The sequence below is a fragment of the Aquila chrysaetos genome, chromosome 20 (genome assembly GCF_900496995.4).
Source record: "Aquila chrysaetos chrysaetos chromosome 20, bAquChr1.4, whole genome shotgun sequence".
NCBI classification, from domain to species: Eukaryota; Metazoa; Chordata; class Aves; order Accipitriformes; family Accipitridae; genus Aquila; species Aquila chrysaetos.
In genome coordinates this window covers 11,963,593-11,980,699 of record NC_044023.1, presented here as the reverse complement: position 1 = coordinate 11,980,699, position 17,107 = coordinate 11,963,593, and the positions used below count along the sequence as shown (strand labels likewise).

The window sequence follows — 17,107 nt, the reverse complement described above, 5'->3', positions numbered from 1 at the left end:
GCTGGTCTCTCAGCTACTGCACATCTTCACTGTGGATGGATACCAGGACACAGTTGTCCACAGGACCGTGTCATGAACGCTGCCTTTCCCACCAAGGGCCTGCCTGCAGTGGCTCCTTCCCTGTCTTGCCTGCTTTTTGGAGCACTGATCCCTCTGTGGGACTCTCTCATGTAAATGTTTGTATCACCTTGAGACTGTCCCATCACAGTACGTATCTCCCACCTCACTTCCTTTCCCACTCTCGGGTTAGACAGCCTTGATGTCATGTCTTGGCTGCCACTTGGATTCCAGTCTGGGAGAAGCAGTAAACTCTCTCCAAGACACAACTGAGGTCTGTAGTGAATGTCCTTTGCCTGGCTAGACTTATGGGACCATAAGGCATCTCCAGCCTCCTACTGCCTGTGCTCAAGAGCATTTGTAAACTGGCTGCTGCAATTCTGCACTGGCCAAGCAGACATATCCCTGGCTGTTGACACCGTGGGTTTTGTCATGGTGATGTGCGTGCCTGTGTGTCCTCTCAGCCTGGTTGTTACTCGGGAGCTAGCAGTGCTTGAACCCTGCTGGGGGCTTAGCACATGACTCAGCCTGAAACTGGCTCCGCGTGTTGCCTTTTCTGTCTGCCAGCTCCCCCCTGTGTATTTGTTTAACTGTTTTGGCTGTATTTTTTCCCTTCCCACTGGGTCTCTGTCTACCAGGGCTTTCTGCAAGCAGCCTATAGAGACACTTTCCTGGCATGCCTTCCCTGCCTGAGCTAGCCCTTTTCCCCCTGAATGTGTGCCTGGGTCAGGTGTGTCCTGGGTATGGCAGAGTTGCTGTGTGCCTGGAACCACATGGTGAGGCTCAGCATGGTTCTTCAGGGCTGGGCACAGAGCTGTTAGCACCTCACCTCCAAATGCCAGAGGCCATGGGCAGAGGCCATCCCTGGGGAGAGCAACTGCCAGCACTTGCAAGCTGTGCCCAGCTCTGTAGGAGCCCATGTACCTTGCCGGGGAAAGTGCTGGCCCTGAGATAGCAAATCCAGCGGTAACGAGGGATGAAACAAGCTTGTCAAGCAAACTGAACTTGTGTGTTGTGGGGATGAGCATTGGGTGTGGGAAGAGAAAGAGGCTTTGTGTCGCACTGGAGAAATACAAAATGCTTCCTAAAAACTTGCAACCTTGTGAAACCTCTGCTATGCCTGTAGTGACCCACACAGAGTTAAATACGTGGCCAAGCACGTCACCGCAAACCATGACAGAATACACAGGAATGGAGTGGTACTCCTGATTTTCCCAGATCCTTGCCCTGCTGCTGGACAGGGCTGTTGACAGTCACCCTTTAGTTTTGTCCTACACCTTACTCCTGCCTCCTGTGCTCTGGTGCCACCTCACTTGGCACACAGCGTGAGCAGTGGCAACAGAGAGATGCCATTGTTGGAGTTACTTGTTTGTCGCTTTGCTCACTCCGCCTCCTCCTGAATCCTCAGTACAAAGGCAGTTATGCCCTCCCACCTTGTTGTGTTGCCAGCATCCAGCAGAGCAATGAATTCTTGCAGCTGCGCCCTTGCTAATGTTGGCATCAGCTGCTCAGTGGAGTGTTAATGCCAGACTGAAGGCATGTTCCTCCTCTCGTGGCCACTGAGCTTTTCAGGTTCCCTGGAGCAAGCTTTGGCTGTTGACAGCATCAGGTGTCTGGTCTGGACAGGGGTGCAAACAGGGGTGAAAGCAGATGCTGCTTTGAACAGGGACTGCCTTGCCAGGGGGCATGTTCCAGCTGAACGTAGCAAGGATTTTACCGCAGGGCTCTGGAGATGGGCAAGCCAAGCCACACTCTCATGAAACAAGGAGTTGCTCCCCTGACAACCTTGAGTTTATCCAAGCTTGAGCACTTGGCTTCTCGCTGCTGTGATTCGAACATTGTACAGTGCCTCTGACAACCTGGGGCAAAAGCAAGAGTCTTGGGCAGGTGAGGTTTGTCCACAACGGGCTGTGCCTGGGCTCAGATGGAAGATGATGAGGGTGCTCGTTGCAAAGCACACAGGGGTTTGTGAAGCCCCGCAGTGTCGCTTCTAGTGGTTGTTTTCCCCTTGGGACTGTGGTTGTTGGCAAATGCTGGGTGAAGCTGGCTTGGAAGAGCATCTTGATTTGAAAAGTGCATGATGGGCCAGCTCCTGATCCAGTTTCACTTGAACATGCCGTCTGCACACTCCTGAGAGAACAGCATGGCTGTCTGCTTCTCATAAAAAGCTGTATGACCTTAGCCCAGCATGGAGCGTATATATACACACACATACAAACAATGCATACATGCCTGTTTGGGGTACATGAGCAGGTGCCTGCAGATAACCAGCTAACACGTGAGGGTATGTGATCTGGGAAAAAGGAGGAAACAAGCCCTGTACCCTTGCTGCAAGCTCTTTCCTACCTTCTGACAGGGTTTAGAGTCTTGATAGCTTCTGCCTTTATTGTGATCGTAAACCAACACACTACATCTGCAAGTCCTGGGTTGTATCCAGCGTGCTAGTGGCTGTTTCTGAGTCGGGGAAGTTCTACCTCCAGTAATACATTTATTTTTCCTCAAATTAATGCCAACGCCACTTGGAAAAATTAGCATATGCAGCATTTCTGGACCAGCAGTGTTTCACTTTCTACCATGCCAGACCTCGACTGGAACCCACTCTGTCCATCTCCTCTGAGTTTACTAAAGGGCTGTCTGGAAACTGGTTGACAAGAACTTTCCCAGTGTAACTGTGCTCAAGATGTAGCAGTTGTGTTGGATAGTGTCATCTTCCTGTCCTAGAGGAGACCAACCAGCTGCAGTTCAACCAGGAGGGCCATTTCAGGTGCTTATGGCTCTGTCCTTGTTGACCTCAACTGACCCAAATATCTGAATTCCAGCATGTGATCGCTGAGCTGTGAAGACAGTATGGGAATATGCTTACAGATGTGTATCTACAGATACAGGTGAGTCACTGCAGACAGCTACCCCTCATGCCATGCTGCAGGGAGGATGTACTCTGAACCTCCTAGTATTTTTCCATCTCCTAAAATACTTTTTCACTTAACAAGGCAGAGCCAAAATTGGATCAGGCTTCTGTATTTTGCATCTATTATGCAGTTCTTGCTGCTGTGACTGATTTAATGTCTCCATTATCATGGAGCACTGGTCTGCCAACGACTCCAGCCATCCAGCATGCTCCTCGGCCACAACTAAATGTCTGTGAGGAGCCTCAAGGGGCTGCTGAGCATTGCATCTTTAGAGCAAAAGCTCTTGGAAGGGGGTTGTGCTCCTTTCTGCTCATCTTGCAAGTCACTTGCCTCTAAAGGCGAGGTGAAGCTGTGGGGGGAACCCAGGGGAAGTGCCAAGTTTCTTCTCTGGGTTATCTAGTGCTCAAGGAGATCTGAAAGTAACTGTCCTGTGTAAAGATGCCGAGGAGCTTCAGTCCCATCAAACCACATGGAAACACATATGTAGGAATGCCAGTAGTCCCCGTGAGCCAGTGCGTGGCTCTCCTTAGAGTCAACAGACACCAGCCCTCTTCAGATCCAGGCTGCTCCTTCTGCTCTGAAGATACCCACATCCCAGCTTAGCCAGCTGTTAAAGAACCAGGATTTTCTCTGAAGGTAACTATTAGGCTTTTCAGTTTAGTAAGGAAAGGTATAAACCACCTCTGGGTTCTTCCTAGCAAAGATACTTCGCTCATTGAGGGGTAGAAACTCCACTCCAGTTTCTCAAGTCACTGTGCAAGGAGAGAGGCTTATGTTGTCAGGGCCCTGAGGGTACTAATAGGCCTTAATTGCCCTAACCAGGCTCACCTGGGGCATCTACCAACACCCATGGCCCAGGTGCTCTATTTAAGCTCAGCTTGCGGCCCTCAGTTCCTGTCTGAGCTATGAGATGGGAGTACTAGTTTCTGGCTTGTTGTGCTTGGTTGCAGTCCCCATTGCTTTGGGCTGTAACCCATGAACTGCCCTCCTGACCTGACCTTAGTTGTCTTCTACTGCTATGGAGCTGCTAAGTGATTGCTGGATGGTGTCTGACCATGGTTGCCATCAGCAGACCTTGACTCTGACCTACAGACTGACTTCCTGGTTTGATGTTGGACCAGCTTCATCACCATGAGCTTCTCTGAGGATCTGGACTTCTGGCTGAATCTGGCTGCTATCCCTGAGCTGCTCTGCTCATCTGCCTTGGGTACTCATGGGGCCCTGTCCTGCTGGCTGTTATTGTGCTCAGCTCCCTGATGTGTGCTCCTCAAACACTGCATAACAAGGGCTTGGCAGTCACTTATTTGGGCTCAGGTCATACCTCTAAAACAGGTAGAACTAAGACCAAACCTCCTGCACCTTGTTGCTGACCTCCTGGCTTTACTGGGCTTTAGCCTACTTATCCTTCTGTCCTGGTAAAAAGCTTCAGAAGGTCTGAGGTTTGCCTGCCCTTATGACATCTACTTTTCTGCATTTCTGCAGATTTTCCATCCCTTCCAGAAGGGCATTTGGTCTCTGCTTAGGATGTGAGTTGATGAGCTTGACACAGAGATAAGGGGGGTTCTCCAAGCTGTGCTGTACAGAAGCCCAGCTTAAATGATGTGAATAATCCATGAGAGGTGTAGTCCTTTCTCTTTCCTGGCTGGGAGCTCAGTAGTCATGCCTCATGCAAGTGGAAGGCTGTGAGCATCCCTCTGCATGCTAGTCCAACAGAGTGATGTGACTGGGTTGCTATTCCTCTCCAGTGAGGAGCCCTGGGCTAGGAGGAAACCTGCATGGGCTTTCAGCTGGAGAGCTGTCTGCTTCCTTGCCCCAGGTGGCTCTGTTAAAGGTTATTCTGGCCCCTTAATCAAATTCAATATAGCTCTGTTTTCCTCTGCCCTCTAGGAGTCCGCTGAGATTTGCTGTCAGAGCCTCTCCTGCAGGAGAATGGCATGGCTATTAATGCAGCAATCAACTCCGCTTTAGTGAGGAGAGAAATGTAAAGCTTCGGGGATGGGAGGCAGCAGGGGCACGTGAAAACTGGAAAAGTAAAGCACAACTTGTGCTTGCTCTTCCGCTGCACCTTACAGCAGGGGATGGGAAACAAGCAGGGCTGGTAAGAGCACTGCCACAGGTGGGCAGTGTGCCCTCCCCTAAGGGGAGCAAGCTGATGCAGAGAGATGAAGAAAGGCTTAAAGTGATACAGAAGATCTTGCTCCTGGGCTCTAAATAGAGCAGCTTCTGTTCCCTCCTAATAACGGCATATTCTGGAAGGCATTAACTGCTCCAGGTCACTCCTCTTGAAGTGTTTATTATATGTCTTCCCCAGCAGGATTTTGGATGAGAGCAGAAACTGTGCATTTTGCCCAGAGAATGGCTGCATGCCTGGGCTATGCAGGAATAGAGTGGGTACCTGCCCCTGCTTGGTACAGTCAAAACGTTTCACAGTGTCCCAGCATCAAAAAGGCTAAGTCAGCAAATAAGCTTATATAAAGCTTGTCAGAGGCTCTGAAGTAAATTCACATATGCTCGAACAAGGGAGAGGTTAAATCTTTCCTTGTGCCTAAGGAAGGAGGGGTAGGGCAGGGGAATTCTCAAGCTTTCCTCTTATGTGGGGATGAGATGCCAAAGGGCTGCACAGCTTCATAGAAGATGGAGTTAAATTGCATGGTGTGCCACAAGCCTGCTGTGTCACCCAGTCTCTGTCCCAAAGAGCCAGCAAGGAGAGTAGGTTTTTTCCTTCTGATCTAAGAATGGGCACAGATCACCTTCTGTTGTCTGGACAATTGTCAGTGTGCAAAGGAAGAAGGGTTAAACCCTTTTCCTGGTACTAGTGACATCTTGCATTTTCTAACACTGCAAGAACTTAACATCTGACTGCTCATTTGTTTTGCTTATTGTTTACTTTCTTGCTCTGCTGAGCAAGGGCAATAGATCACTTTCACCTTTGTAGGTGAATTCAGTTTTGCTGTATTTAGGAGAATAAAACATCTCACCAGCATATTTCAAGTTAATGTGTTGCCTTTTTTTTTTAACTGGAGTTTCAAAATAAGTTACATTTCTGTTGAGATTAGACTTTGTGGTTAATTTCTTTTAGATTAACAAATCCTAGGCACCAAATTCTTTCCCTTAGCTATCATCTCATTCCTCTACCTTAGTAGTATTTGTTTGCAAGTATCTTGGAACAAAATGTGACCCTTAAATTGAAATCAGAAAGCTGGCTGAATTTCCTGAAGGCAAAAGCTGTTATGGTAACTTACGGGGGAGAGAGCAGAAGGATTTTCGGTTTTGCCAGCCTAAAATACACGCTTGCTTTCTGATCCTGCCTTACAGACCTAACTGTGAAATTGCACAATTTTGGGGAAGAACAGAAAAGCACAGATAATGTTAATACCGAGAAAAACTTCTGAACAGCTTTGAAGCAGCTATAAAAAAGCATTTAGTGCAATCGCAAAGCCCCTTTTACCAGTGCTCTGAACATCGTTGGAGAATGTACACCAGGTAGGGAGGCTGGAGAAGATCAAATGAGAAATGACAAGCCTTTGACTGTAAAGCTGTCAATACCTCAGAAGAGAGCCAAGCCAGCCGTACCTATTCCAGGGAGCGTAAAATGAAGACACAAGGGCTGTCCTGGGTTTAAGTTCATGCTGTTTTTAAAGAGAACTGGTGTTGCCCATCCCTGCTGGCTGTTTTCTGCTCTGCTGGCAGCGGTGACCTGGCTGATGAATGTTGCCACCAAATTTATTTGATTTTCTTGCCTAAGATGTATCTTTTCCTTTCAGATTCCCCCTTTGTTGCTCAGTCTGAGATTGATGTGTAATGTCAAAATAAATCTAGGGAGTACCATGAACCTCATAGAAAGTGTGCTTACTGCCATGCCTGTGTGGTTTCCTTCTCTCTGATTCGAGGCCATGTAATACATGAGGGTGTTTTTGCGCTTGCTTTGATGTGATTAGGCTGCTTCAGACGCTGAATTCAGTTTCCAAGATTTGGGAGCTGGATGTGGCAGGGTCAGGAGATCTGAAAGGCTTTTAGTTACTCACTTGTAGTAAGCCACCTGCATGCTAAGACAGCCAAATTACCAGCAACAAAGTGAAAAATTACAAGAGCATTCATTAAATGCCATGCCTGGACTAGAATCTGAGTGCACTGGAGTGTTTTTATCTCATCTAATGGGTAAACGACAGCTCGATAGTTCCTGCTGCATTTCCTGCTCGATGGGGGTTGAGGGCTGCATTGATTCTGGGATAAAAAGGACTTTCAGAGCACTGGAAGGATGTGGTCCAAAAGAAGCCAAAAGCGAGTACTTTGGTTCAAGCCTGTTGGCTTTGCCTTGCCGCGCTGGGTAACGGGTGCAGCCAGTCTGTTACCTGCCCTTGTAACGCTCGGGGTAGCTGCTGCATGGGAGCAGATGATGGAAGGAAAGAGCTGGCAAAAAGAGGCAGGCAATTGCACAAAGGGGTGACAAGTGCCAGCATTGGCCTGGTAGGAGCTGTAAAGGTCAGTATCGATAATACTGAGTACCCTCGGCTGGCTGTTTGATTCACTAGAGGGTTCAGCAGGCTTTGGCACATGACGCCTTTCTTTAGTTGTTGAAAACGAGCAAGTTCATGCCAGAAAAAAATACTATCAATATTTTTTCACTCTTCAACCAAAAAAAAAGTTTCAATTCTTACAGAAAAAAAAGACTCTGGAGTATTTTTAATGAACACTTATTTGAGGAATAAGAATGTTTGAATTTAAAATCCTGATCACCCTCAGACCTATATCCTGTCATCTCAGCGACATGCCATACGGGAGAAGTAGAGCACTGGGCACCCGGTGCAAGCTTTGCAAGTGCAAAGACACTTGGTGAGGCCATGGCAGTGCGGCTGTTTCCTCACTCAGAGCTTGTGATGTTGGATTTTAGCATCTCCTGCCCTCCTAGAGTTGTGTGACAAGAAAATTGTTTTGAAACCAAAGAAAAAGGCTCCTAGCTGCTCCTGTTGAGGAAAGCTTGAAAACGTGAGTGGAAGGCCTAACAGGAAGGGACAAATACATTTTTTGGTCCTTTGGCTTGGAGTCATACCATTTTTGCAGCCTTGTGATGCTTGGGGCTTGACCAGGTCTCTCGAATATTTGGCCGGGGCGGGACGGGGAGTTGCACAGTTCCTCTGAGGTGGCACACGCTGGAGGCCTGCGAGAGGGAAGCGGGAAGGCTGCAGCTCATCCAGCTGGCGAGAGGGGCTGAAGCACAGGGAGCTGGCAGGTGTTCCCCCTCAACTGCTGTGGTATTACAGGACCTGTTGAGCCTTATTTCTTGGACACCTGTCTCTCAAAGACCTTGCTTGAGTCATTTACTGTAATGTCGTGCCCTGAGGCCGCTAAAGGTGTGTTTAATTTGAAATTGAATGTAATTGGAGCAGTTGGCCTTGTTGCTGTAATGATTTTCGGCATGATATTCAGCATGTTTCTTTGCTGTGCACCAAAACAGAGAACGGCTCCAAGAGCTACAAATCCAGGAACTGCTGCACTATAAAGTATTTCCTTTTTTTTTCTTTTTTACAGATGCAGAAGTTTGCACAGCAGTCTTCACAGAAGGGCACGAAGACAGGGGCATCAGTTGAATTAGTATCACTGTGACAGTCTCAGATATGGTGGTGACACCACAGAATGGTTTCCCCAGCAGGTGTCGGAGCAGGTGTCCCTGCTAGGGCAGAGGCTCCAACACAGACCCAGCTTCAGATAATGGATGCAGCCCTCCAAGCCCCAGGCTGCAGCGAGTGCCTGTTACTTCTTTGTGGTGTCAGGAGAAATGGCCCTCTGTCCTGCAGGAGGTGTGCTTTCTTGGAGGAGCTGTGCCACCAAGTCTAGGAGGTACAGGAGGAAGTGAGCAGGCTCCACAGCTTCAGAGAAGATGAAGGAAGATAGACAGGATCTTTTCTGAGACAAAACAGCTCAAAGAGCTCCCAACCCCAACTGAAGTAGGGAAGCAGGCAGTGTCTACCCCTAATATTAAGGTAAGTGCAACCTCTAGAGAAGGTGAAGGATGGAAGCTTCTGACGCCAAGAGGAAGGCTCCTGCTCCCCCTAAGGACTTACAACTACAAAATAAGTTCACCTCCCTCAAGATTGAAGAGGAGCCAGATGTGCTCCACCCCGATATCTGCTGGAGCGACAACACAGCAGGACATAAGCAATCCAGGAGTTTCCTGGAGCATATTGACAATAACTTCCTCCTCCAAGGGATAAAGGAGCCAAGGAGAAGAGATGCTCTGCTGGACCTCATACTCACCAACAGTGAGGGGCTCATTGGGGATGTGAAGGTCAAAGGCAGCCTTGGCTGCAGTGACCAGATGGTGGAGTTAAGGCTCCTGAGGGGAGGAAGGAGGGTAAAAAGGAAGCTCACATCCCTGGACTTCAGGATAGTGGACTTTGGTGTCTTCAAAGATCTTGGGCTCTTCAAAGAGCACCCATGAGTGCAGAGGGAGCTGGCAAGTGTCATTGCAAGGCCACTGTCAGTAATCTTTGATAGATCATTGTGACTGGGAGAAGTGCCCAAAGACTGAAGGAAAGCAAATGTCACTCCTATCTTTAAGAAGGGCAAGGAAGAGGACCCAGGGAACTACAGGCCAGTCAACTCCACCTTGATCCCTGGGTGGGAAGGTGATGGAGCAGCTGATCCTGGAAACCATTTCCACGAACAACACGAACAACAAGAAAAACATCAGGAGTAGTCAGCATGGCTTCACCAAAGAGAAGTCATGCTTGACCAACTTGATGAGCTCCTACAATGAAATGACTGGCTTGGTAGATGAGGGGAGAGCAGTGGATATTGTCCACCTGGACTTCTGGAAGGCCTTTGGCACTGTGTGCCACAACATCCTCATAGACAAGCTGTTGAAGTATGGCTGGATGAGCAGATAGTGAAGTGGATTGAAAACTGTCTGAATGGCCCAGAGGATGGTGGCGCAAAGTCTAGTTGAAGGCCAGTAACCAGCTGTGTACCCCAGGAGTCAATAGTGGGTCCAGTCCTGTTCAACATCTTCATTAATGGTCTGGATGATGGGGCAGAATGTACCCTCAGCAAGTTTGCTGATGACACAAAACTGGGAGGAATGGCTGATAAACCAGAGGGTCATGCTGCCATCCAGAGGGACGTTGACAGGCTGGAGAAACGGGCTGACAGGAACATCGTGAAGTTCAACAAGATGTTCAAAGTGCTGCACCTTGGGAGGAACAATCTCTATGCTGGGGGCCACCAGCTGGAAAGCAGCTTGGCAGAAAAGGACCTGGAGGTCGTGGTGTACACCAAATTGAACGTGAGCCAGCCATGTGCCTTTGCCACAAAGGCGGCTAATGGTATCCTGGGCTGCATTAGGCAAAGTATTGCCAGCAGGCTGAGGGAGGTGATCCTTCTCCTCTACTCAGTGCTGTTGAGGCCGCACCTGGAGTGCTGTGTCCGGTGCTGGGATCCCCAGTAAGAGAGACATGGACGTATTGGAGAGAGTCCAACAAAGGGCCACGAAGATGATTAAGGGACTGGAATGTCTCATGTATGAGAAAAAGCTGAGAGAGCTGTGACTGTTTTTTAGCCTGGAGAAGAGAAGGCTCGGGGCAGATCTTACCAACGTATGTAAGTACCTGAACGGAGGGTGCAAAGAAGATGGAGCCAGGCTCTTTCCAGGTGCCCAGTGACAGGACCAGAGGCAATGGGCACAAACTGAAACACAGGAGGTTCCCTCTGAACATCAGGAAACACTTTTTTTTAGGGTGTTTAGCGAGGATGACTGAGCACTGGCACAGACGGCCTGGAGAGGTTGTGGAGTCTCCAACCTTGGAGACACTCAAAAGCCATCTGGTCGTGGACCTGGGCAACTGGCTGTAGGTAACCTGCTCGAGCTGGGAGGTTGGACCAGATGACCTCCAGAGGTGGGCAAATGAATTTGCCCTGGGGGGGGAGGTTTTCCAGGTTATGAAGTGGGGCGGTAGCTGAGGGGTGACGGAGATGCAGTGGCTCTGTGGCCCGTGGGCAACGGAGGAAAGGTCAGAAGAGGCATGTTAAGGGCCTTTGGTCTGGAGACCGCTCCTGTCAAGGCCTCCATGTTCCGGCCGACAGGCAGCTGCCTTCCCGCCGGGGCTTTGCTCCTGCCCCCGCCTCGCCCGGCGGAGGGGGGCGTCGCCTCCCGGCGGGGTTCGGCGGCTCCCGCCTTCCCGCCGCGGGGGCTGATCACCCACCGCCGGCGCATGCAGCCGCGCCGCCGGCACTCGTTGTGGGCGCCCGGGGGCGGCGGAGTGCCGGGGCTCTGCAGCCGGGGGGGGGGGGGGCCGGCGGCTCCGCAGCCAGAAATTAGGTGCAAATCACCGGCTGCGCCCCGCCTCTGCCCCGGCCGCTCCGTCTGCGCACCCGGCGGGCAGTTAGGACCCCCCCTCCCCACACACACACCCCCACCCCCCCCCGCCGCTTCCCCGCCCCCGGAGCGGCGGGCAGCGGCGGCGGGAGGAGGCGGCGCCGGGCGCCGGGATGCAGTGCGGAGCCGGGCGGCGGGCGGGCGCGGCGGCGGCGGCGAGGGGCAGAGCCCGGCGGGCGGCGGGGCGGCCCCGCTCCCCGTGAAGAGGCGGCGCGGCAGGGCAGCGGCCGCCGCCATGCAGCCGTTGCACCGGGCCCCGGCGTTGCTGCTGCTGTTTCTGGCCGCCGGTGAGTGAAGGCTGGTGGGGCGGGGGTCGCCGCCATCCCTATGGGCTGGGGCGGGTCGGCCGCCGGGACCCCCCGCGGCGCGGCCGGGCAGCGGGTGGGTGTCGGTCCCCTCCCCGGGCACCGGAGCGACCCGAGCACCGGGACCCCCGGCGGGGGGCGGGTCTACCCCCCCCCCCCCCCAACCCCGGGGAACGGCGGCCTGCGATGGGTCCAATTCCCCGGGACACCGGGACCTTTGCGGGAGGCAGGTCCCCATCAGCCCCCCGCCCCGCAAGCGCCGTTGACTCCTGGGTACCGGGACCTGTGTCGGGTCCCCGTCTCCCACCGCGGAGCTCTCCCTGGTTACCGGTCTCTGCCCCCCACCCGGGCATCAGAGCTCTCTGGAGTGGCCGGTCTCTGTCCCGGGGGGGTGACAGGAGACTCACGGGCTCCCGGCACGGGGGGCTGGATTCACGTGGGTTTCACCCCGCGGGGACGGGGGGCTCACCGGGGGTCTCCTGCCTCAGAGAGGGGGTACGCAGCGCTGGTCCCTGCGGGGACCCCGCACGCCGTGTCCAGCACCGACAGCGCTTGCGGTGCGGGGAGAGGATGGACGTCGCCCTGGACGGGGCATGCTGCCCGCCGCGGCGCTTCGGCAGGGTAGACGCTGCTACGGCAGGGCTGCCCCAAAACCGCCTTCTCATGTGTTGATGGCTTCGTCTGGCATCGTGGTAATTTTGCTAACTACCGCGAAACTGGCACAAAGGAAGGGGGAACCACAAATTGCTCTGCGTTTCCCCAAGAGCCTGCTCTTGAAATTTGGAGGAGAGGTAGGGTGCCAGGGAAAGGCAATTAAGTGCGGGAATAATTATACTCGAAATAGTTATGAAGGCTCTGCTTCTATTTTTAAATAGTCTGGGGAAATTTCCCAACAAAGGGATCCCCCCCAAAGACCTGTGAGGCTGAGATTGCCCTCTCCCTCCCTACCCCCATCCCTTTTGTACAGAAATCTGGTTAGTGTGGAACAGGAGTTTTGAACGGGGACATTTAAAGAGTGGGGGAGTCTTTGTCTTGAGTCATTCTGGCTGGGAGGGAAGGGCTGATTTCCCAACCAGTCGCTGTCTTCCTGCAAACCGAGCTGTGACACGGTGATATCCAGCCCCCCTGGCACGTCTCTCATTACCCCAATCTCCCAAAAATGTTCATGGGGGAATGTGTCATCTGTGGAGCTGCTCTGTCCATGAGCTGTATGTACAGTGCCTTGCCCCTGTTTTCTGGGGCTCCCTAAAGAGAAGGGATAAAGCCTTTTAGGTTTGCCAACAATAGTGAGCTTAAAGAGCAAAATGGATCAGAAAACCTGTTGGGGTTCTGTGCCAATGCTCTGTGGCACAGAAGCAATAAGCCTTTCCAGAGCTGAGCAGGGAGCCAGTTTTGTGGCTTCCTCCAGGCAGGTTGTCCACATTAGGGAAAACTCGGGCACCGCTGGCAAAGGTCCTTTAGCTGCATCTCACCAGGAGACCTGTGTCCTCAGATTGAGCCAGACCTCCGCCTCCTCCACAGAGGAGGGCAAGGTGCATGGGGGGAACTGCCATATTCCCACCCTGCCAATCTGCTGGCGAGGGTTGGCCCCATCCCCATCACTTGAAAGCTACACGTGCTCTGTGGAGGAAGGAGACAAACCTTGCGGTGGTTTTAAAATCTGGAGGCCAAAAGGACCACAGCTGATACTGCTGTGCTGAAGGGAGGGTATGTTTCCTATTTTGCTGAGGCTGCTGGAAACTTTCTAGTATTACTGTCCAGCTGGTGATGATATGGAGGATTTGGGTCCTTGGATTTCCCTGTGATCCCCTCTGCTAGCAGGGAGAGGCATAGGGGTAGGAGGCGAGTAGCAGCTCTGAGGGACAGCTCAGTTCCTAATCTAGTGAAATTGGTAATCCTGGTGGGTTGTGGCAGCTCTGGGGGGCTGGACTCAATTGGCCAGGCATCTCCGGACACCTGGACTCCTACCTAGATGGGAGGTCAGAAGTGGAGATGCGGACTACTGGGAATTTATAAGTCGAGCCCTGTTTTGGCTAGTGGCTCAGTGGTTTAGGATCTGTTCCAGCCTGGAATAATTCAGTGCACTCCGGCCTTGCTCCACCAGTCTCACAGGACAGGAGTAGTTAAAACCTGAGAGAGCTGGAGGGACTGAGTGCAATTCCCCATGTGCTTCCCAGGATCAGGAGCCTCCACAGACCTGCGGGATGGGCTGAAACAGGACGTGTGCCTCGTTGGGGTCCCATCAGACTTCTGGGCAGCACAGGTCTGCTGGCAGAGTGTGGAAATATCTCTCCAGGCTCTAGGAGCCCCTTTGCTTTTGCAAGTAGGAAAATGATGTGGTTAAAAGCAAGGGAGAAGGGAAGGAATTGGTCTCTTGCCTCTTGTTGTCTCCCCAGGTGCTTGTCTGCATGTGCGCTATTTAAGGTGGTTTTTTTTCCCTTCTGCCTGCTTAGAAGATTCCTTGTTAGCATTGTGTGAATGAGCCCGAGATGAGGCAGTATAAATCAGGATGGATGAAAATTCCCTGTAGTCAGTTTTTCCTTGGCCTCTTCGGTGCCATAAGGAAATGTTCATTTAATTATAGGCATCAGGGGTAGAAATAACTACATTAAGCCCTCAAGGGGAAGCTGCCGGCGACGAGCTGCAGATCAGAGCGCACAAAAGTTTTTCCTCTTGCTCAGTGTGGGAAGAAGCTCCGGCATTTTGTGGGTACCTGAGTGAGTAGCAGCAGCAATGGCAGCCCTGCTGCAGGGAGAGGGGCTGTGGGGAAGGTGCATCACGGCCCGCAGCTGGCGGTCGGGTGAACTTGCTTCCCGTTCTCACTGGCTATTGAAACACGTAATCCCAAAAGAATGGAGAGAGGCTATTTGTCAGCCACACGAGTGCAGCCCGCACAGAGGCAAAGCAAACACGTGCGTTGGTTTGTTCAGAGGGCCAGGGATGCTGGCAAGGAAGATACGCCCTGCTGGGGCTCGGATCAGCCCCCCGCCGTCCCTGTGCCTGGTTAACCCCCATTGTGGTTACCAGGGTTTGGATGTACATTCTTGTTTTGGGGATAATTTTTTGCTGTTGGGAAGCCAGCTTTGCAGCCCTCCTTCTATGTGACAACTGCAACCACTCTTGGCTCGTCCTGTCCTGCCTGATGTGTTGTGAAGGTAGTCAGGACCTGTGTGTGCCCCAGCACTACCAAACCTTTGCTTGAGCTTTTTTTTGCCTAGCATGCATGAGGTTGTGTGCAGAGTGGAGCCTCTTGAGGGTGAGACTGCTGTGTGGCATGCCAGCATGTGGCAGGGTGGTCGTCACTGCTCCGCTGCAGGGGCTGGAGCAGAGTGTAACCATTTTGTGCTCTGTGTTGTGCCCAGTGAGTTTTAAAGACCTTTTGGGGTGTAAAAGGCTTCTGTTGTGTTTTGACGGGAGACTGTATCTTGCGGGAAGCCCCGCCTGCATCTGCGATAGTGCTTGCTCTGCCTGGGCAGGGAGGCTTTGAAGACGAAGCAGCCACGAGCCTTTATTTGGTGTGCTGGAAATCAGACTGAGCACCGTGGGATACATGGTCCAGGTTGGGACAGAGTGAGAAGAGGAAGCACAGGCCTGGCAAGGTGATTTTTAGCAGACAGATGAAATGCGTTGGGCCTGCAAGGGCAAAGGAATCTGTGGGCTGTGGTTTTTCTCTTAGATCAGTGGCTTTCATCCTGTGGTCTGTTAACCCCTGGGGACCTGTGGGCTGCTTTGAGGAGGTCTAGGAAAGGTAACTGAGGAAAGAAAATTCACTTCTGCTGTATACAACTGTCTGCCTGATGCTTTTCCCCAGGGGCTGCATCTTCTCCCCGCTCCCCCGCCCCGCCGCCGAGCTGGGAACTGCCAATGTCGATAGCGAGAAGCGCGGAGGAGAGCAGACGTTGCGGCAGCAGAGGAGGGAGGTGTGAAGGCTACGAGACGATCTGGGGAGGGAGCGAAGGCAAACAGTCTGGGAGACTGAAACCAAGCAAGATTGTGACTGCCAGCATGAATGGTTGAGTGAAGGGGGAAGGACAGACAAGCTTGTCTGAGTTGCCATGACCTGCTTGCATGGAGTCTCTTCTGTGGAGATGGGTAGTGGTGGTTAGAGCAGTCCTGATGTTACTGATCATAGTAACAGGAGACCTGACTCTTCTCAATGCTGAGATGAGGATGCCTGGCACCCCTGGAGGTCAGGCCCCTGGTGCACATGTGTTGACAAAGGGCACATCTGCAATTATCTGCAATTATCTGCAAAAGTAGGTGCATCTTCTGGTAGTGCCTTGCCGTTTCCCGTGGATATACCTGGGTCTGTGTGCTTTAGATGTTCGCTGCTGAAATGCCAAGGGAGCAAATGTTGGCAGTCCTTTGTAAGGTAGCACCCACTCAGTACATGCAGACATGCACACCCTGTAGCCTGGTGTTTGAGCTCTCTGGTTATGCTAGCTGTAAAGATCTGTAAAAGCTTAAGGATGCTGGCACAGCTACTGCGTGCTCTAGGATCTCCCTCTAAAGAGTTGTCTCATTGCAAGGGCTTCTTCAGTTGTGCCTTGTCCCTCTTGTTGGTGCAGGTTGGTAAGTGTATGTGCTTCTCGCAGCCCCCGAGTGCTTTTCCTATTGCTTTGTAAAATGTACTGGGGCCATGGGAGGGCGGATGGCTTTAGAGGGACACTCAGTGCGGGACCTGGTTGCTGGCAGTACCAGAGGAGGATGGCAGTCTGATCTTGTTTTCTGAAGCCCTAATTGGAAATGATCTCAGAGATTAGGGACCTGGCTGGATTTGTAAGTGGTCTGCTACAGCGTGGGAGAGCAGCAATAAGGTGGTGTGTGAGCTGGACTGGGAGAGGTCTCTTAGGTGGAGCGTCCCAGCACAGGTATGGTCCGTAACTCTGAACTGGCACCAGAAGGACTTGGTCTGATACGCGGTCATCCTGTATGCTTCCTTGTGCAAGCTATTGAGGGTCTGGGGTGCAGAGACTCCAGGTGAGCGTGAGGGAATCAGCTTGGGCATCCTTCAGCTGAACAACATTTTTCTTCTCTTCCTCCACTGTCTGTGTTTGGGATCCTTTTTTGTTATTTAAATTACGCTGTGTTTTGTTATGTTCTGGAAGTGGTTTGTGCCGTTGGCCCTGGGGCCTCTCTCCTCTCTGCCCTTGGGCCTTGCTCCCTGGCTTTTCCAGGCACGGTGGTCTGGGGGAGGGAGTATCCCTGGCAGATGCTTCCCTCATCTGGTCATTGTGTTTCTGTCCTAACCGATTATCAGTAAATGACCCATTCCTGACCCAGCTCTCCTAGGAAATAACATTGTTGGGTAACTCCTGGGTTTGGGGTGGGCTTGAAAGGAAGGTCAACGGTAGCAAGGCCAGATGGACTTTGTGATGCTCTGACCCCCCTCCCTGGTACCCATTGTGTAACTGCGCTTGGGTGGTGTTGTACAGGCCCTGCTAGTTGGTGGTAAGAGACAGGTA

General features: G+C 52.0%; 1 protein-coding gene across 1 annotated transcript in view; it reads left to right on the top strand.

Annotated features, from left to right (window-relative positions):
- The first annotated feature begins 11,207 nt into the window (after window positions 1–11,207).
- PODXL2 (podocalyxin like 2) overlaps window positions 11,208–17,107 on the top strand; it is a 33,713-nt gene continuing 27,813 nt past the window's right edge. The window contains exon 1 of the mRNA XM_029996240.1: window positions 11,208–11,624. Coding sequence (XP_029852100.1) covers window positions 11,573–11,624 — 52 coding nt within the window. The 5' untranslated portion in view covers window positions 11,208–11,572. The remainder of the gene's footprint in view (window positions 11,625–17,107) is intronic.